The sequence below is a fragment of the Patagioenas fasciata genome, chromosome 1, assembly GCF_037038585.1.
Source record: "Patagioenas fasciata isolate bPatFas1 chromosome 1, bPatFas1.hap1, whole genome shotgun sequence".
Taxonomy (NCBI): domain Eukaryota; kingdom Metazoa; phylum Chordata; class Aves; order Columbiformes; family Columbidae; genus Patagioenas; species Patagioenas fasciata.
The window spans coordinates 141,473,811-141,495,363 of record NC_092520.1 but is presented as its reverse complement, the minus strand read 5'-3'; the positions used below and the strand labels follow the sequence as shown (position 1 = coordinate 141,495,363).

Sequence of the window (21,553 nt, the reverse complement as noted above, 5' to 3'; positions counted from 1 at the left end):
AGAGCAAAGGGAAGCACATAGGCATTTTCAAGTGTTACTCCAGACTTACTTGGACTTCTGGCTTCCCAAGTGCTCTGTGAACCCACACAACACTGATTTTGGCATGTCAGGCTTCCCTCTTGTGCCCCCTGCAGGAGAACTGGGCCCTAAATCTTCCAACATTATCAGAGGGTGTAATACCATTACTTTTCTCTTGTGGAAGGAAAAAGGTAAACAGCTTGATCAGGTCCAGTACCAGGACAATATTTAAAAAAAAAGTGGTTGATGAAACCTACAGAAGAGCTTATTTGTATCTCATCATATGTCCTGGTTTTGTTAAAAACAAGTTTCTCTTTTAGTGAATTAGCCTGTCAGCTAAAGCTTTCATATTAGCTGCATTTTCCTGGAGAACCAGATACATGTTTTGGTAAACATAGCAATGGAATGTGAAGTTATGATAACAATTAATGCACATCTCGTGAGAGGGGCAACAAGAAACAGGTGACCAAGGACATGACCAACTGTGTATAACATTCCATTAACATGAATACTTCATATAAAAGTGGGAGATCACGAGGATCTCGTCCCTTTCCTTCTTTTCCTTTTCCTTATGGCCGACATTAGGAGAGGACCTTGCGAGTCGTCTCTGCAAACTGAGGCCTAGTGAGAGACTGAATCCAGCTCCGGTTGGCTGCAGAGTCCAATCCAGGACTTCGGGTGCTGGCTCTGCAGTTGCTGAGACTTTCAAGATTGGTTTTGTATATTTTGTATTATTTTGTCTATTCTTATTAGTAGCATTAGTAAAACATTTTTAATTTTCCCAACTCTCTTCTCTCTGTCCTTCTTTCCCTCCCGATCGCCTGTCCTGAGTGGGAAGGGGGGAGAAGGAAGGGCTGAAGGGGGAAGGGGGGCAAGAGAGGGTTAACAATACATCTGGCACAGTTTTATTGTCACCCCGCAATCAAAACCCTCGACACCATAGAATTTCATTACCTGTACCAGGGCCAGAAACCTGAGATCACAGCTTTTCTAGGTCTACATAGATCACCATATATCTAGGACACTTAATAAAGAAGACGACTGAAGATCACCTTCCTTTCAAAAGTTCTTCCCACAGACTTGCCCATTTAGGAAAAAAAAAAAAAAAAAAGACGTAGAAAACTGAGTGATCATCATTTATTTATTTGAATAAATAGTACAACTGTCACAAACAATGCTCAACACTCCTGCTGTGATTTTTAGCAAACATAGCATTGCATTGTAACTTGCTTACAGTACACAACTCCTGTCACAAAGCTGGATGTCTCCAGTATATGACAAGTCCAGAATTTTATCTGCAAGGCTGGTTTTTAGTAGTTAGAAATCCAGAGTAAACACTTAAAAACAGTAGAAAAGAGTCTTAAAAAATACATTAATACTGAAAGCACTGGGGTGTGGGGAAGAGGGGTAAGAAGCCCTACAAAGTTTAAACTGATTTTTAAAAGTCTGCCACTGTTGAATTTTCATCTTGAGAAACGGGACATATCTGGGCTTCTTTTTGTGGTAATATAGCCCACTGGAACTGAGTATGTCAAGCAGATGCACCTAAAAGGCAAGTTGTATTGGCTGGGAAAGACAGGCATTCATTGAGTACTCAGAAATGCGGAAGCTTTAATGCTGCCGAGCATCCAGCATTCCAGATGAACTCAACAGGATTCAGATCTAACCACTGGCAGCCAGAGAACATACCTAAAGCTCCCATAACACAGAATTCATGAATAACATTTTAAACACTGATTTAATTTTTCTAGAGGAAAAGAACTTAAGTATCATGCATATCACAGAATCACAGAATGTTAGGGATTGGAAGGAACCTCAAAAGATCATCTGGTCCAATCCCCCTGTCGGAGCAGGAACACTTAGATGAGGTTACACAGGAATGTGTCTGGGCGGGTTTTGAATGTCTCCAGAGTAGGAGACTCCACAGAGCAGCCTGTTCCAGTGTTCTGTTACCCTCACTGTGAAGAAGTTTCTTCTCAAATTTAAGTGGAACCTCTCGTGTTCCAGTTTGTAAGAGAAAAGCATAACAAAAACAGGTGGTTAGAGAAGCTTCACCTACATTGCTCTTCCTGTAAACTGGACTGCTTGAAGCTCCGGTTCAGCTAAATCCACCCTGCTCTCAGTCTGTGCGAACAGAGACCTGGCTAGACAGCAAGGAGCAAAAGAAAGAAAAATATTTTTTCCCTATGCAACATTTACCAACAGACTTAAAAACAACAAAACAGGCTATGACACATGCCCAAAATGTGTTCAGGGCATCAAACCTGCAGTCTTCACTGACAGGGTTATTAATCAAAGGAACCCATGCCTCAGGTTGTAGAGGAAGGACTCTGGTTTCTGCAGAGCGACCAGAAACACTTTATTAAACATTACAGAGACTGCCTTAAAACTTGGTGGTATGCTCATATATGCTCTCATGCAGCGAGGATGCCAGCTGTAAATCCCCACCTCAGAAACAGTCATCCCCCCTCACAAAGCCAAGCTCCTCTCATCAGTCTCTTCTTGCTACTTTCTCTCTGCTTGTGATATCAATATTCCTTGCAATTTCAAAAACTAGATTTCTCTGGAGGTCTTTCCCAGCACCTCTGAGAATACAAACAGCATTGACGCTTCCACATCAGCTGAAGGGAGGTGGGTGGAATGACAGCTCTTTAACAGACTGGTTTCCCACAAGAAACACTGCATTAAACTAAAAGTTTGAGACACCTTTCAGTTCACTTTCCGGACTCATGCTACCCCTATTTCACAGCATGAAAGAGCAGTTTCATTAACTTGCCAGGAGAGCTGACCCACCAGGCCTTACTGCCTCTGCAAGTCTTCGCTGCAGTAATTGCTGCCATTGTGGTAGACTCTAGTGAAATCTGGGCCCAATGGTCACAGGCTCTGTATAAACAGCAAGAAGTCAGCTCGCTCCTGAATTACAGACAAGCAATGATGCCCCACAGAGCCTTGTCGAGCACATGAGATGTGAATTTTTCATGGAAAGAAAACAGGAGCTTCCTTCTGTCTTTGTTTTGAAGGTGTGAGGGAGGTGCCAAATAACTCAGTACTAGAACTCTGAACCCCAAAATATGAAACAACGAAGTAGAAGCCCATTTCTCTCCCTTTGAGATTACTAAGTACTTAAGGAGGAAAGGAGAAAATCCCAGTTGTAAATTATACCATTCAAACAGCACTTTTCCTCTTGAACTCAGAAGAGTAAATAAAGTTTGGTACAAGAAATCAATTTTTAGGGAAAAAAAAAAATGCCTGCTTACAGCTGGACTGAAGTGAGCCCACGGAGCAGAGCAATGCTGCCTGCCTCTTCCTTCGGGTACTCAGCCCAATGTTTCACACAAAATCATGGCTGCCCATAAAAGAAAAGTTGCTGCTGTGATACATAAAAGCAGTAGTCAAATCTCTCCTCTATGCACCCCAAGGAAAGGACTGCTATTATATACATATTACAGAAATAATTAACTCTGGAAATTGTGATCTCATTTCCTTTGCACAGCTCTCTTCAAAAACCTACTCAGTTCACATTCCAGCACAGCCTCTTTGTACACACACCTGCACCTGCACATCACCTGCCAGGAACAGCCCTACAGATGAAACCTCTTGAGTACTCTGAGGTAACTAGACTCTACCAGATAAATCCAGCAATCCTTTTTTAAAAACTGATTCCCACTGAGATCCACAACAGCTGGATTTGTACAAAGCATTTGACACAGTCCCATGCAAGATCCTTGTCTCTAAATTGGAGAGACGTGGGTTCAACAGATGGACCACTCAGTGGATAAGGAATTAGCTGGATGGTCACACTCAAAGAGCTGTGGTCAATGGCTTGATGTCCAAGTGGAGACCAGTGACAAGTGGGGTTCCTCAGAGGTCAGTATTGGGACTGGTGCTGTTTAACATCTTTGTCAGTAACATGGACAGTGGGATCGAGTGCGCCCTCAGCAAGTTTGCTGATGACATCAAGCTGTGTGGTGCAGTCAACATGCTGGAGGGAAGGGATGCCATCCAGAGGGACGTGTTAGAGCAAGTCCAGAGGAGGGCCATGAAGATGATCAGAGGCCTGGAGCACTCCTCCTATGAAGACAGGATGAGAGAGTTTGGGTTGTACAGCCTGGAGAAGAAAAGGCTCCAGGGAGAACTTATAGCACCCTTCCAATACCTAAAGGGCACCTACAAGAAATCTGGAGAGGGACTTTTTACATGGGCACGTGGTGATAGGACAAGGGGTAATGGCTTTGAACTGAAAGAGGGTAGATTTGGATTAGATATAAGGAAGAAATTCTTCACCATGAGGGTGGTGAGACACTGGAACAGGCTGCCCAGAGAAGTTCTGGATGCCTCATCCCTGGAAGTGTTCAAGGCCAGGCTGGATGGGGCTTTGAGCAACCTGGTCTAGTGGAAGGTGTCCCTAGAACTAGATGATCTTTAAGGTCCCTTCCAACCCAAACCATTCTATGACTCTATAAAAATACTAGCAGGCCAGAGGCTAGCAGAGTATGCCTTGGGATGGGACAGGGCAACTTCATGAAATTAGTTTACAGCATAAGGGATTACTGAAGAGCTTCACATCTGAGTGCTAGCCATTGGCTTGCACTATGTATACCATATCTTGCATAGCCCAGTGCAATCCATAAGCTCTTATTTGTACAGGAATTCAGTTCTGCTCTTTAGGAAAGAAAATATATAAAACTCTGTTTATAAATGCCTGACCCCCAGAACTGTACAGCTGCCAGTAACTCCAACAGGAATGAACCTGAACCTTTCAGTCAGCCTCATGAAACGAAGAGTCAACCTATAAACTGCCAAGTTCATTATTGCCCATGTTTGTTTCAGAAAGGACCAGCGGCAAAATGCATTAATCCAGCCTGTGCCTATCTGACCAGCTCCTGACTGACCTGATGGAAGCTGCATGCTTAATGCACGGCAGTGGCTGTAGCAATCAATTTTATCCTAGAAAGGAGATGAAATAAAAAACAGACATCAAAAGAGTAGCTGGTTATCCCATTGCAATACTTATTTTGTGTAAACACTGAATAGAAATAACACTGAGTAGCATGAGGTTAACACAAAAACTGAAACTTTTACCATTAGCTTCAGATAGTGCCTGTAATTCCCCTCAGCCCCACTCACCCAAGAGAACACACAAAACCTTATTTAACAGAAAAGGCTCAGCTTCTAAATAAATTCCAATGCTGATTTCCTATTGCTAACACTTAAGCCTGAAAAAAATTATCAAATGCCAGTGGCAACCAAGGAGTATGCAAAAGAGAATCAAAGAGTCTCCAGCCATGAGGAAGGTCTCATGTTTTCCCTGCTTTTTAAAGTAGCTAGTGGTATATTTCCTTTATTAAAAGAACATTTGTTGCCTATAACAAACAACAGACCCAACAGTATCTTCTGGTAAAAGTGTGAAATATCTACACATTTTCAGGTGACCTAGAGAATACACATGCATTATTTCTAGTGGGATTGTCATACAAACAGCTACAGAAAGATCATATCAACTGTAGAAAGAATGCATGGAATATAGCATAAGGCACAAAGGGAGCGTGCAGAGGGTGTGTTTATTGTGATTTCAGCCTAAGGAGGTTGGAAGGATGAAGGCCTCAGCAGCTTCCAGGGTCATTCAACATTCTTGTACTTTGTGAACAGGTTGTATAGAACCCTGAGGGTGGACTTCAGATCCAAGTTGACAACATCTGTGGAAAGAAAGAAGAAATCCTTAATTTGCTTTCTGTTCTCCCTCATTTCTCCTCATCTCTGACCCAGTGGGACCATCAATAAAAAAAACAAACCAAACCAAACCAAAAGAAACCAAATACCACCACACAGAGTTCTGATCTCCTCAAAACAAGCTTTTTAAATTCCCACATGATGCACTTCAAAACTCCTTCACAATAATACATTCACAGTTAATTTCTCTCAGTAATGAAATAAAGATAATTCCCTTCCTCATCTAAAATTGGTTACAGAGAAAGTCTACTTCTGTCTGAGACCTGGGATAAAGGCTTTGGGAAAAATTGTCAATTATTTCACTGGTCAGAGAAGCAGCAAACAAGTAGCCACACACATCACATGAGATATAGAACCTCACATGCCCACCACTCTGAAGTGATACAGTCCATGAATAAACAAAGCCTGAATTCTCTCAGCAGACTAAAAACTTTGTGTTCTCTCATATCCCTTCTTAGCATGCTAGGCCAGGGAACAGGTCTGGAACAGTTCTCAACAGAAAGCTTTTCTGCCAGCACCTCCCAACCTTTTCTGTCATAAAATGCTAGGAAATACCAAAGACATGTAACCCAGGGACTATGGGGGAAGGAAAAGCACAGATAAGGCTGAAGGGCTGGAAAGAAAAGCTGGGTAAAATACATAAGAAACAAGGAGGAGGAAGCAAAAAATACACAGGAAACCATATATATGGAAGCAGAAGTAACAAAGGACAGATAATGAAAAATAATTCAAAGAACTAGGAAGACAGCAAGCAGTTAGCAGACTAAGTATAATTAATGTGAGGACCAGAGGAAACACCTACTGTCTGTTTGGAAGGATCATTTCCAGGACCTCTCCACCCTTCCCTACCACCCCACACTGGATAATGCTCTAACCTCCCTACTTCCTCTCGTATTGTCAGCAAATTCACAGACTTTTCTTTCTACCTCTTTCCTCTTTATGTATTATTTTACATATTTCAATTATGGTTTTGTATTTTGCACACACAAAAGAATCTTCCTCTGCCCCAAATAAAGGAAAGGTCCTTACTGTGAAAAATGTCATACCTGGATAACTGAAATATGAAACATTTCTAAGTTTTCCAAGTATCACAGGAAGTTTCTTACTACCATAGCATTCTCAGTAAGGTAACGGGCAGAATCAATATTGGTTCCTCTGCACCAAGATCCAGTTCCCTCAGAGACAGACTTGAAATGTAAATTTAGCCATGGGAATCAACACTTAGCAATAGCCACACATCTCTAAAGCTGGGAAATTAAGGCAAATAACTGGAGAAGAGAGAACTACCAGCAAATTTGACCTGCTGATGCTGGCAGCCACTTTTGCTTGCTAAACAATTTAACATAATAGTGCTGTCTCTTTGAAAATGCCAAAAAAAAAAAACCTCTGGCCCAAGCAGCAAGCTCTGCAGTGGTCAGAGGTTTGTAGCATGTATTTGCCCCATTCCTCCCAAATAGTTCTTCTCCTCATGCCACCTATTTCCACCTTCCCACTGAGAGCAAGATGGGTCTTGTCCCTGAGCCACCGTGAGCTCCATCTCAGCTGCCACAGCATGAAGTCTTGCAGGGTTCAGCTCCTGCCTCCAGCTGACCACAGTTCAGAGACAGGAACTGCCTGTGCTGTAAACCAAGTTCAAGGTGCCAGCGGAGGGAAACAGAAATCTAGAGGGTAGAAGCAGAAACATCACTGGAAGCCAGAAGGACAGTTGGGAAAACAGGACATGGCCCAAGGAGAGAGCAGCTGGGAGTAAGAGGCAGTGAAGTGCCAGAGCAAGAGCAAAGGCATCAGGAGGAGCCCAAGCAGGAGCTGGGAGGGGGCCCAGATCTGCAGCTCTGGGCTGGGCAGGCATTGTCCATCTGTCCTCATGGAGGCATCTAAGGCTGACTCCTGCTGCTCTGCAACAGCCATCTGAGCAAGGTACCTGCTGCTGACCATCCCTGGCAATTACCCTGAGGAATGAGAGGTATGGGAAGCCCCATTGCTAAAAGGAGAAATGGACCCAGTTCTTCTATTTGGCAGCGTAGTGACATGTAAATTTAGGGTCAGAAGACACTATTGTGGTCATATAGTCCAACCTTCTGTACAACACAGTCCTTAAAGAATTTTACAGCAGAAATCCTGTAATGAGCTTACTAACCAAGCTGTGCTTGATTAAAAAAAAAATGAACTTAACATTGCATTTTTTTTCATTTTTCAATGGTGGAAATTCCACCTCCACCCCTTGACAATTCAGACTGATAATTAATTACCTTCACGGTTGCAAAAGTTACACTGTACATCTAGTTTGATGTTCTACTAACTTTCAGACCTTGTTATGCCTTTGTTTGCTGCATTTAAGAGTGTGGTAGTGTGAGACACATCCTCACTGTGTGGGCAATTACAGTGTTCCTTCCTGATAAGTGTCTAACAGGCATTTCCAGGAACAAGCATATTCTTGGCCTCCTGTTTCTTATTTTAAGATGAAGCATGCACATTTATTACATTACCAAAACCAACTAATAAAATGTTAACTGAAAGTGGCCATAAATCATCAAAATAGTTTAAAATATTCCATTAATTTAAAACAGTCACACTCCATAACCCCATTAGAGGCTAATAAATTAATCCACCACAACATACTTTTGCAGCAATAACTCAGCACCAAGTGCTGTTGCTGGCTCAATCTACCAAAATGAGCTGGAAGAGCAGAGAAGAGGAGTTGTCCTGTATGCTCCTATTTTTGTATATCACCTGTACAAAGACACACTAAAATATTAAACAAGACCTCTTCCTTGCATGCACTGCAGAAAACATGGGCTATAGAAATAAAAATTGTGATGTTCTGCTCTACACAATGTTTTACATGCAAATCCTACAACCAATTCAAGAGGCACATACAACCCAATTCACACTAAAGGACATGGATTCACCTAACAGGTCTTGCAGACTATTTAGAAAAAAACAATAAATCAATATGGTATTAACATAGTATACTATACACAAATCCTTTTGCAGGGCATCAGAGTCTGTGACAAAATTAATTCTTCTTCTAAGAAACATGTATTACGTGACTGTATTGACTATCAGGATCCTACAGAGGATTTGATGAAACTATGGCGACAAGCGAAGTCCAAGGTGTTCCCATCCTTTCCAGAGGAGCAGCATTCCAAGAGTGACAGTTTCAAAGGCAATTGCAGCCACACAGACACTACAGGAGCACACTCACTCCAGCAGCCGTGACCTGCTGCCAGTGGGAATGGGTGCACACACAGAACCACAGAATCACAGAACCATAGAATGTCCTGAGTTGGAAGAGACCCACAAGGATCATCGAGTCCAACTCCTGTCCCTGCACAGGACAACCCCACAGTTCACACCATGTGTCTGAGGATGTTGTCCAGTCTCTTCTTGAACACTGTCAGGCTTGTGGCTGTGACACCTCCCTGGGGAGCCTGTTCCAGTGCTCCACCACCCTCTGGGGGAAGAACCTTTTCCTAATCTCCAACCTAAACCTCCCCTGGCACATCTTCCTGACCTTCCCTCGGGTTCTGTCATTGGTCACCAGAGAGAAGAGATCAGCGCCTGCCCCTCCTCCTCCCCTTGTGAGGAAGCTGTAGCTGCCATGAGGTCCCCCCTCAGTCTCCTCTTCTCCAGGCTGAACAAACCCAGTGATTTCAGCCGCTCCTCATGCGGCTTCCCCTCTAAACCCTTCACCAAATTTGTGGCCTCCTCTGCACACTCTCCAGTATACACACAAGGAAGGAATACACACAAGAGACCATATAGCTTGCAGCCGCAAAAACTGTAAAGGAATGTTTTAGTAGCTAATTTGGCTCTCTAACTTCTAGTAATACTTAAATTTTCATTCAGCAAAACACTTAAACATATTCTGCTGCTTACTGAATCTACACACCTTGATTGGAGCAAAGAAAAGATCTGCTATCATGTTGTACCACTCATGATCGTGGAAGGATATAAGATAGCCTTATGGGAAGGTAATCTCTGTCAGATCAACCAATGAAAACAAAAGACAAGCTTTCAACTAGAGAAGTCTTCTTAGGTTTTTAACATTTTCTCTCTCTCTCTCAAAACAGGCTTATCTGGCTTACCTGGTCTCCTACTGCTATCTCTTTAACCTTTCCACTCGAAAATCTGCTCTTCACATTTCTCTAGCTTCCTTGTCCTCGTCATACACCCGCTGACTCAGTTCCAATACTCAGAACAGTCCTTCATTTTCTCAAGTTAGTGTCTTGTTTCACCACATTCTTCAGGAGCACTTTTCATCCCCAAATTTAAAAGAACAGCACTGACAGGATACAGATGCATTTAATAATGTCTTTTGCTTTTTTCACCAACAATGTCCAGCTCCATGATTTGTTAGTCTATTTACTATAACAACTTTGGCTCATTTTAAGTCAGATTGAACATTTCTTAGAGGCTCCTTATTTTCCTTTTTTCTGCAAAAGCCTCTAACACATATGTAGTTTGTAACACCAGGAATAAAAATTGCTCATTTAGCATTCATAAAGTTTTAATCCCTCTTTTTATCCCTGATGCAAATAACAATGCAGACTTTATCATTAATTAATTTCAAGGTTCAGAGACTTTAAAGGAAAACTCTGTTTTTATTACTACACTTTTCAGTTCTGACTCCCTTGTCCACATATATCAAGGAGAGTTTGCTTCTGGTTCTCCTAAAAGAAACACAAACCAAAGCCTTTCTTACCTATCACTGAAATTTGATCACAAGAGTCCAAACTAGTGCTAACTGTAAGAAGTATGAGAATTAGACCATGAAAAGCTTCCTGCTTGGATTGTTGTTAAGAATACCAGCTGAATTTATAATATAGCACTGAACAGCTCTTGTATAATTCACTAAAGCCAGAATTGAACACCTCAGTGAACCTATTCCAGACAAGAAACAGGTAAGGATGTACCCCAAACACAGACAATGAATCCTCTGGAAAACTGTCAAGGGCAGCATTTACAGCTCCGCTTTGTAGTACTCCACTCCTGTCCCAAATGGAGTTGCACTTGAAATGCACCTGCTGTTATGTCTTAATTTACAGGTTAAAGCTACACGGAACATCCATACCTTCAGGGCGAGCTTTTGGTTTCTTTAGTCCTCCATCTTGCATCAGCTCAAAAGCAAAGGAAACATTATGGACCTGAAAGAGGTAAAGTATTTGGAATCTCAAAGTTATGTAAGCATTAAAAGCCTTTAATCAAATTTTTTAAATGCTTTATTCTCTCTATACTTGACATATAGAATGACAATTCTATTTAAATCAATATTAAACATTCACATGCTCAAGCATGGCAGAAAGCACATATGGGTGATTAAGAAACGAAATCTGGTATCGTATAGGGCTGATATTCACTTTTTGATACAAAGGAAGTAATTTAAAATTTCCAAATTTCAAGTGTAAAAATGTGACATCACATTAACCAGGAAACCCCATTAAGCCCCGATCTCAGTCTCTATGGCAGAGGCCAGAGAGCTCCCAGTACCAAATACAGAAAAGCTGCATTTTGTTGAGTTCTTCCTGAGCTTTTTTTTTTTAATGACTACAAGGCAAGAGATCCCTTGGCACCCAGGCAACAAGGAATATAACAGAAGTGACATAACTGAACAGAGATGAGAAAATACATATGGGTCCATAAGAAAGAAGAAATAAGGACACTAAATGAAATTATTTTCAAACAACATTAGTCTTTTCTGCATTATTATCAGCTGCATATCAAGCAACATCAACATCACAGCACCAAGGAGTCAGGCTGTTTGTTGCATGGCTTTGTGCTAACCCCTTAGTCTCCTGGTGCTTTGGTCTCCTCTACTTGAAAACAAAGATAAAAGTCAAATTAAGTTCCTCTAATGAAGGTTAGAAAAAGGCTTCATGGTGGCAGATCCTGGACAGACTGTGCAATGAACTCGCAAAATAAACTGGGCTCAACTGTGCAGAAAGAGCTCCCTGAGCAAGCCACAAAGGATCATCCATGAACATGAAGTCAGAGTAAAGAAAATGGACAAAAAAGAAAAATGCAAGAATGTGGGTGTCTTCTTTTCATCTCTCCTCTGAGGAGCAAACATTATGGTTTAAAGAGATCTGTACAGCAGCTTTCTCATCCATGCTTACCGAAATTTAAGCAAAGTAATTTGGATTATGAATTCTGTGCATTTTTGCTGCTGCAAATGACGGTTCTGGAGATAAACAGCAAGGGGAAAAGATTTAATTAAAGCTACTCATCTTGAAAATCAGGGAATTACACATCCAGAGACCACCTGCAACAAGGCAGAAAGGCCCCTTTCACTGGCTCAGGACTTCATTTATCTTTCTTTACCTGCTACAGTTCCTCCTCATTCATTGTGACAAAAACTTTCAAGATGAAAGTATTTTTCCCTTTCCCAAAAACACAGAGTCTCCATATTCTTCTTTGATTTACAAATTCCCTTTCCTCAAGGCAGAGTCTCCACACAAAACCACAACATTACTTCAGGAATACCAGTTAATCTTTATGAATTTAAACCAGTAACAACAAAATCTTGACTGAACAGGTGCCGGCTACAACTCAGCATTTCTACAAGGGGAAAAATTCAAGATACTAGGATAGAAGAGCAAAAGAAAGTTATAAAGGAGAGCTTGTATAAGATGTAACAGATAACCATTTTCCCATTGCTCTACCAAGTTCCTGTGCAGTACACAACATTCAGAATGAACTAATCCCCATCTTACCCACAAGCTTAACAACTAAAGAAGATCCTCTTACCAGAGCCTCATTTCCTACCTTCAGGGAGCCCCTTTAAGCTCCCAAATAGCAACTACTCACCTTCCGAGGAAGTCAACAAACCCTGTATATAGAACCAGGAGGCTCAGTACGTTAGCCTTGGTCTGTAACAGCGCTCATTCAGTGCAGCTCCATTTGCTCTTGCAATGCTGATATGATCCACCCGGGCAAAGCTGGGATGTTCTACCAGTGATAAAGTCCCATCTCTCAGAGAGCAGGTACTATTACTGAGGGGTGCTTGACAGCGATAATCTGCTTCGAAGTCTGAAAATCTGCACTGAAAACTCCACCATTTTAAACAGCCCTTGCCTTACAAAGCATCTGATCTTTAAATTTTGCCAGGGTTTCCACTCCTAACTGACCTAGACATCTCCTGCTCCAGTTCAGCCAACACAACACTTGCATCCTCTCCACTGCAGAACCTGGCAGAATAAAATGCAGAAGGCTGATGCATTACTCCAGCACAACCAAGCTCAGAGTATTCTGATACCAGGCACTGAATATACATAGGTGTGTATGCATGTCCAGGAACAACTGCAGAAAGAAGCAAACTTTTGGTTATGACAATAAAATATGTGCTAAGCACTCTTCTCATCATTAACACTAGAAAGGACATGAGACAATGGAGCAAGTGTGGGGCTAAAACCAAAACACTTATTTTGTCTCCTTCCATCTCTAATACCCTAAGAGTAAGACAATCTAAGACTGCAAAGAATCCACTCTTCTTCCTCAAAGCTTGTTTCAGCAGTATTTGCCAGCAAGTCATTCACTCCTTACTAAATAGAAAGAAATATCAAAAAAAGTCAAGATAGCATTCTCTCAAGTTAAAGTCAGCAATGTTGGCAATGATCCTGGACACAGAACCAGAAGTCTGTCCTCACAAATTTACTTCAGACAGGCAATTTTTGGCATGCTCCCTTCCTGGCAGGATCAGGGCATCCATCCTGGGTTTCGATCAGCTCCAAAACATGTTACCTGTGAGCACCCAATATATAGTTTCTAACCCCAGATCAACCAAAAACCACGGCCCAGGTAGCACCTCTTCTACTACAGTATCTCATTTACATTTCAAGTAATTGTATTTGTTCATTGCGTTTGTAGGAACATTACATACAGAAAAAGGACTAACGGGTATTAGGTAACTGATACTAATGAGATGAGGGGGCAGTTTTGGGGGATGACATTCTGTGACACTGAGAAGCAGCGCTATCTCCATGTCAGTTCCAGTGTATAGAATGCAATTAAAGCAGAGGTTCCCATCTCTCATCTTTTGTCTTTCTTGCCTGTTTTTACATAGTACCTATTAAGCAAGGCCAGGCATCAACTCTGCTCTCTAGCACAAGGCATCCCTGCACACAAAAAGACTTCAGGCAGTACTGCAACTTAATAAGTCACTTTGATTATGCAAAGTGTTATACAGTACAAAACACTTATTACTGATTTATTCATTCTGGATACTCATGAGCATTATGTGTCACTTGATGCTAGTACCAAAATACCCTTCTTGCTTTACTATCGGGAATTCACCCATTCATTTCACAAGCAACTTTTATAGGTATTATTTAACTGTCAAGTGTCACACCTGGTGCATCTTTGCTACAGCTCCTGAACAGAAGAATGTACCAGGTTCTGATTTACTGTGCACAAAGAGAAAGGACACAAGGATTGGAAAATAGCATGTGTTAACAAAGCAAAAAGAATATAACCCGGAATTTCTACTCACCTTTTGATCGAAACTTTCAGGTGTTAAGTAGAAGTTGTGAAGTGGAACAAAATAGTCTTCAAGAAGACCCATGAGCAAAACCAAATAAACACCATCTGCGAACTAAATAGAAATAGTCATGACATTTCTAGGTGAAAACATCTGTTTTCAAATAAGCGTTCATAAGCGAGCAGGACAAACAATGTTTGGCCCAAATCACGTGCATTGATTTCTACCACTGTTGTTTGCTAACACAGAAACGCAACATGGCTCAGGAGTCACAGACTGCTCCTTTCAGGCAGAGCAAGGAATTGACAGCAAGTGTAACAGGCATTCAGGTCTTTGTTTCATCTGCATCCTGGATTCCCCTCTACCCTTGCAATCACCAGTGCAGCTGAGCAAGCTCAATCAGCCTGGTTCTTAAGAGCCTGTTGACATAGCTGCTTTCTTGCCAGTTCTCTGAAGAAAAGAAAAACACCACAGGATACAAGGCTTTCTCCCTACATCTGGTAGCATTATTTCCCCTACTCACTTCCTGAGCAAAACAAGAAGCCCATCAGCTATTGCTGTAGCATTAACCCATGCAAGAGCATGTGCCAATGACTATTTATATTACTTACACAGAGTAAATAGCTTTAAGCAAAAGAAGCTGAAAGCAATTCACCTGGGAGCTATCTACAATTTGTACTCCTTAGTTGCGCAGAGTATTATCTCCAGCCAGTTATTTATTTCCAAGTATTCCTATTGAATACTTTGGGGTGAGGTTAGAGTATATATGTCTGCTCTTGCTTTTCCTCATGCTCATTTTATTTGCCTGAGGAATCTTGGCAACCTCGCTACATTATTTAACAAAGCTTTTTTGATTTAAAAAAAAAGGAAAAAAAAAAAACCATACACACACAACCAACAACAACAGCCTCCTGGGAAACATGTTTAATCATTATATACTCCCAGTCCTACTGCTACAGCACCTGGTCATTTCAACCACAATCCCTCTTAAGTCATTTGTATTGGACATTCAAATACCTGTCCTTAATCAGAACTTGAAATTGTCTCCTCTATCACAGGTAGGAAGTTTAACTTCATAAAATAATTGGTTTCTCAAGTTAAAATAGATTGTTTACCATTTCAGTAAATACTAAATAACATAATAAATACTTTCAGCAATACTGTTTGGTATTCCTACCTACTGGCTACGGGGGAGTGGGTAATGTTATGTATTTCAAACAGACTTCTCAGTTGTGATCCTTATCTGGCATTTGCAACACTCTCTCTAATCTTCTCAAAAATAAACTGTTGGGTACTTCCAAGGCATTAAACCACAATTTCTTGTGACAGATCAGATCCGGTCACCCATTTATTCCAGCAAAGATATAAAATAGCAGTGAATGACTGGCATTAAACTAAGCCAGGCTCAGACCAATTACCCATATCCCTGGCATAATTCTCTAGATGCCATGCTTCTTTTTTTTGCCAGGACAATAAGATAACCATCTCAGTGAACTCCGAAAACAATCATTGCTTCTGCTTAGTCAAGACCATACCCAAAAATTGCTTAATTTTACTTGTAAAAGGAGAACTACCCCAGTGACTCTGAAATCCACACTAACTTGCAGTTTCCAAGACAGAACTGGCTGACAGTCCCCTCCACCAGCTTTAAACAAAACAACCTGGATACCACTGGCAGCCAAGCCACCGCAGCACAGGAGCTCCAAGTCATTAATCCACGTTGCTGAGGAGCAAGCACAGTGCGTGCACTCTCAAGATAACTGTGTAAAGAGGACGATTCAAAGGCCGCAGCGAAATTGTTTCCAGGCCCACTTTGATGTGATCAAAGCTCGTGCTGATATCTCTATGATGAACTGCACACTCCAGCCCCCATATAGCAAGCGGTCCAGAGCTCGTACCAGTTCATCGGGAACCGTCACAGCTGGAAAAGACATAGCCCACCACCTACCCATCAGTGCAGCAACTGCTCTGCAGCACTCCACTTCGATCCCAGAGACAAGCTCTGGGGAACAGGCAAGATCCTGCTACTATGACTGTATTCTACAGTCATTTATATGGCTACATTAAATACTCAGGAATTTCACCTGATACAAATCAAAAGCCACATGAAGTACGTGTAAACATGAGTAAAAGAAACAAGCATAATATCATTGCTACTGAAAAGACAGATCCCCAATCCCGTAAATTAACATGCCCAAGATAAACAGTTCCATAACAAGGTTTTATGGAGCAAGGGCCTAGATTTGCCATTTACACACTTAGATTACATACAAAAAGATAAAGTCTCCTACCTGGGTTTCTAACTCTGTTACTTCCAAATTCAGTTTATTCAAGTGTTTGTTCACAAAGGTGATCAGAGACTATAAAAGAAAACACCAGAAACAGTGATGTTAGAAACTACAGTCAGTGCCTATGTGAAAGGGTTAACATAATGTTTTAAGACATTTTTTAAGCTTAATAAATATGCATATGTGCTATTTGCTTTTGCATAAATAAGTACAGAAAACTGAAAATAACTCAGTCATACAGTCATTTTGTTGCACCATATGCCAGAAGTCACCAGATGGTGCTATTACACACACCTTACTATAAGTTATTTTTCCTGGCACGTACACGTATTTTAGTGTCATGGGAAAAAGCTGTGATGACATTGGTTCTTTTGTAGGTTCTTTGTGAAGATGAAGTAAAGAGATTTGTTTACTGTTCACGCTAATCTCTTCAGGTTCCTTGAGAAGATCCACTGCCTAGGTGCAAGGTTCCAGCAGCACTGAGCTAGAACTCCCAGGAGAACAGCACACAGTCCTGCACACACCTCTGCTCCTGGAGTGCTGTGTGCATGTCAATTAGCAAATTACAGTCAGGCTGTAACCCAGGTCTGACATTTCTGTTTCCCCCAGGAGGCAGACAGGCAAGATCCTGCTACTATGAACCAGAGACATGCTCACGTATTGAAGCGCAGAGATTTGCCAGCCTACTGACATCACTTCCAGAACGGACACAGATAGGGTGTTAAGACTTCTGTTGTGTGGACAGTTAACTTCATTCTCCATCAACTTTAAGAACACTCTTCTAGAAGGTGTTTTAGATCAGAAAGATAAAACCTTCCAGAGACTTCAAAGCATTACTTTAAATGCATACATCATCTGTTTTATATAAAGCAAAGGGACAAATTACAGTGATCTTCACATACTACACTACTTCACATACTAAATAGCTTAACATCAATGTTGGAACAAACTGATGGAACAATGTGGAATCTCTTCATTATGTGTTCTCCAAGACTAACAAGAGCTGGCAGAGATCAACAGCTACTTTACCCCTCCACTTAGTCTAGCACAGAGATCTCTTCTGCAATTTTCCAGGTATTTCTGGATATCCTTCAAAAAGCGTAAGAAAAAAAGCAATGCAACAAACAAAACTTGAATTCCATTTTTTACCTTTTTGACTACGCTGAGTTTGTCTGGTGCATGATCAAAGAGTGTGTCAAAGGCATCACGCTCTGGTTTTAGGGGGGGAAAAAAATGGTAAAATTAATAGACCTCAACCTGCTTCCCATACTTGGCTACTGATGTGCCAAAGGCTTAGAGGTCCATCTCAGAAAACTGCAAAACAGAGACTCAAGCTAAAAGCTGTCACCCTGTTTTGGTGTCTAACTAAACACCAGACTGAACTCCCCCAGGAACTTTATAGGTAACAGAAAATCAACATATCATTCTCTGCTTGCCCTTTTCCGCCATTCATATCTGGTAAACAAACCATCTTGGTGGAAGAAACATTAAAATGCAACACCAGTTCTGACTGCGCCCCAATCCTAACTTAAACTGTGAGGCACTGAAACATCACATGGTTTTGGTGCACTACAACTACAATCATAGCTATGGTTGCGTCCACCTCTCAGCATCAAAATCAGAAATTCACTTGGTTAATTTAAAATTACTGGTAGTACCCATGACTTCAGTAAAGCTTAAAACTGAACATGAGTGAAATCTGATTCAGTAATGAAGAGCAAAGCTTACATACAGTATGAAGATTTAAATTCTGTTTAGACCTTCAAAGCATTGTACAACAATATCTAAGCCAAACTAAAATCTACTAGATTTACTATATTAGTGCAACATTTCATATTGTGGCAGCTTTGGGTTGACTGAAATTTTCCAAACACTAAGTTTTTTGGATGACAACTGTCATCATCAGGTAAAACAAGAAAAAACTGTAAATCTAACCAATTGCAGTTGCATTAAAAAAAAAAAAAAGCATAAACAATGCTGTAAAAGTGTACACATTTTAAGCTGTTGTAACTTTCACCATGGTTTTCAACTGTTTTTCCAAGTTCAAATTATTTTTATTTACAGAACACATTTTAATAGGTTTCTGTTGTTAAATAAACATTTACTATCCAAATTCCTTTGGTATCTGAAGATATGTTATCCAGCCCCTATAGCCCCCTGACATTACTTATTTTCTGAGTACCTTATTAATGTTGATACTCTGCAAACGGGAAAATGGTAGTTTAATTGGGGAACAGAGAAACTAAATGACTTGTTCTTCATCACACAAAGGTGAGAAGTGGTTACTCAGTGCCACTAACAAAACTATACACAAAAAGAGAAGTCTCTTGGCAGTGACACCAAAATAACTTATTTTTCTTCAGAAGAACAGATCTATGGTTGGTCAGGTCTAAACTCTAGAATCTAGTGAACACGGAAGAGATAAGACACTCCATGAAAAGGAATCAGAAAAGGATGACTGGAAGCTGAAAATGGACAGAAAAGCAGAACTTTCTTAGACCTCGTACCATACACTTTTGGTTCAGTAATTTTCATGTATTCATTTATACATAAAATAAATGGCCACATTATGAAGAAGGTGTAACTTTTATTGCTGGGAGTTGCAAAGATTTTCACTTGAAAGCCACTAACAACTGTACTAGGAAATATTGCCCTGTGCAGCACTTTTGCTATTTGCTGCTTACAAATGAAAACAAATCAATAGAGACCAGTCCAAAGAGCACAGGCAGTATACTGGATGATCTGGTTCTACCAATTATGCTCCACATCTGTATGGTGTAACAAAACCTGCCCCCGCAATGCATTCCAACCCCATGGGATTGCTCTATTCATTGTCTTGATGTGCTGAAGGAAAACAGACAAGGTTTCTGTGCCTGACATAAATCTAAAAGAAAAAAAATCAGAGTCAACTTTGTTACTTACCAAATCTTCCCATCATCATCCTGCAAGTCAGAGCATTGAAAAATATCACGTTAGTTCATGAATAATCACTTTGAAAAGACAAGACCATGGGTTTAACGGGCCTTTTCCTGCAAGATGCCGAGGGCTAACCACTCCTATCAGGTCAGGAGGCTGAGTATGCTGCAGACCAGATCCAACCTGCTGCAGGAACAGGGAGATGCATTTGAAACGAATGGAAATGCATAATTATGTTTTACACATAATTACGATTTCTTATGCATAACTATTTTTATCAAGAGTGAATGAACAATTGTACTTCTGAATGCAGTTTCTACAAATATAGTCATCAGACGCTACACCACACAGCTCAGAAGGAGCAAGGCTATCTATCTCACTTTAATCTGTTTTCTCTGCAGAAAGAAACCATACATCATATTTGGATATTATGTAAATAAAACTGCCACATATGAATTATATACACAGCCAGTGACATCACCAGACATATTGCAGATGTTTATCTGCTGAGAATCAGGCCCTGATTTGCACAGAGGAATTTGAAAGTATTCAATGAATGTTGGATTCTGCTGACCATTGCATTTTCCATAGCTATACTTTTATCTGGGTACACAACACATTAAACAGTAAACCTCTTAGTATTGTGTAATATTAAATAATTTAATAAAATAAACGTATAAACACACACGCAAATCTGTAAATGTATTTCATGCTAAAAAATGTCTAAACCCTGCTGCACAGATTACATCTTAGAAACCACATCTGAAGGAGAGGACTAGAAAACTACATTGTTCAAGAGCACAGGAGTGAAGGGAGGTATTTTGGCCCACAATCCTGTGGCAGAGCTCTGATCCTACAAAAAACCACTATGAGATCTTCAGTGTCTACACAGGGATGTTATGATCTCATTTCTGAGTGTTTCCATCTGAAAGATCTTCCCCACTGAGCTAGCCACATGGTACTTCATTTATCTTCAAAGTCACGGAAAGCTGAGCCAAGATGCTGATAAACTGAAGGAGGGCTCACGTAAGCCCCTCTTAGAAGAGTTGCCTTCAGGCCATGCGAAGGAAAATCTCAGCTTTTATTTGCAGCCAAAGTGCGTGCCTAGCCTTCTCCTTATAAAAAGGACTATAAAAACATAAAGCAACTCAAAGCTGTTGCAAAACTGCAGAGGGAAGAGGTTTAATTATTTGATTTATTTTTGCTGAGCTCTAGTCCTGAGGTACTATATGAGAACAGAGACCATCTCCCCTTACAATTTTAACAGGGTATCACTTCAGTTTTGAGTGGTATTTCAAAGAATTGCCTTTTGTCAAGATAATTCTTCCCCAAAATATCTACATTGGCCAGCTTGTCTAGATTGTGCTTTTGCCAAGAAAGGTTGGACCAGATGATCCTTATGGTCTCTTCCAACTTGATATTCTATGATTTACTTGAGAGAGGCAACAGCACTGGGCAGAATTAGTTATATACATCTACCTGCAGAAGGCAGGGTGGGGAAAGGGCCCACAAAGGTCACTTTCAATAAACTATTCAGTTAAATGCTCCTATAAAACCCAAATGACAATAAAACACTTTTCTCCTTCGTGACATATTTCCAGAGCCCGAGTCATTTCTATATAGATAAAAAAGCACCATGTTAAGGGATTTTGTTAATTTAGCAGGAGCAAGAGGAAGATTACACTTCTGTTTTGTCTTTGCAAATGGTTTCACATCATGCACCACAAGCACACGCTGAAGCTAAAGAATTTTGTGCTTACTCTGTCGTAGTCGTCAGCTCCTCTGTAACGTGAGTTGTCTGAAGGAGGCCTTCACGTTTCTGGAAAGCAAGACAGTGTTAGAAACAGAGATGGCATTAGTAAAGAAGAAACTCATTAGGGGCTCTGCAGCATTCAGTGTCTTTCAGAATACCAGAGTAGAAATCTGGATAAAGCATGCTCGCTGCGTTTCATAGAGGTAAGAGGTGAAACATCTGACACAGGAGGGCTCACTCCCAGAACAGTGGCATTTATCAGGCTGACAGCCAAATGGATGCTTGGGAAATGTGTGTGTATATATATATTTGCAGCCAACAAACTCACTAACAATTCTCCTCCTGAGACCAGAGTCAACATCGTGCCTGGAA

General features: G+C 40.8%; 1 protein-coding gene across 4 annotated transcripts in view; it reads right to left on the bottom strand.

The window, feature by feature from the left end:
* Positions 1-1,141: 1,141 nt before the first annotated feature.
* PARVB (parvin beta) overlaps positions 1,142-21,553 on the bottom strand; it is a 69,063-nt gene continuing 48,651 nt past the window's right edge. For all 4 annotated transcript variants that reach the window (XM_065844264.2, XM_071816468.1, XM_065844282.2 and 1 more), the window contains exons 7-13: positions 21,189-21,247; positions 19,435-19,454; positions 17,662-17,723; positions 16,516-16,584; positions 14,237-14,338; positions 10,823-10,895; positions 1,142-5,714 (exon numbers count right to left, since the gene is read on the bottom strand). In XM_065844264.2, the coding sequence (XP_065700336.1) occupies positions 5,638-5,714; positions 10,823-10,895; positions 14,237-14,338; positions 16,516-16,584; positions 17,662-17,723; positions 19,435-19,454; positions 21,189-21,247 (462 nt within the window). In that variant the 3' untranslated portion in view covers positions 1,142-5,637. The remainder of the gene's footprint in view (positions 5,715-10,822; positions 10,896-14,236; positions 14,339-16,515; positions 16,585-17,661; positions 17,724-19,434; positions 19,455-21,188; positions 21,248-21,553) is intronic.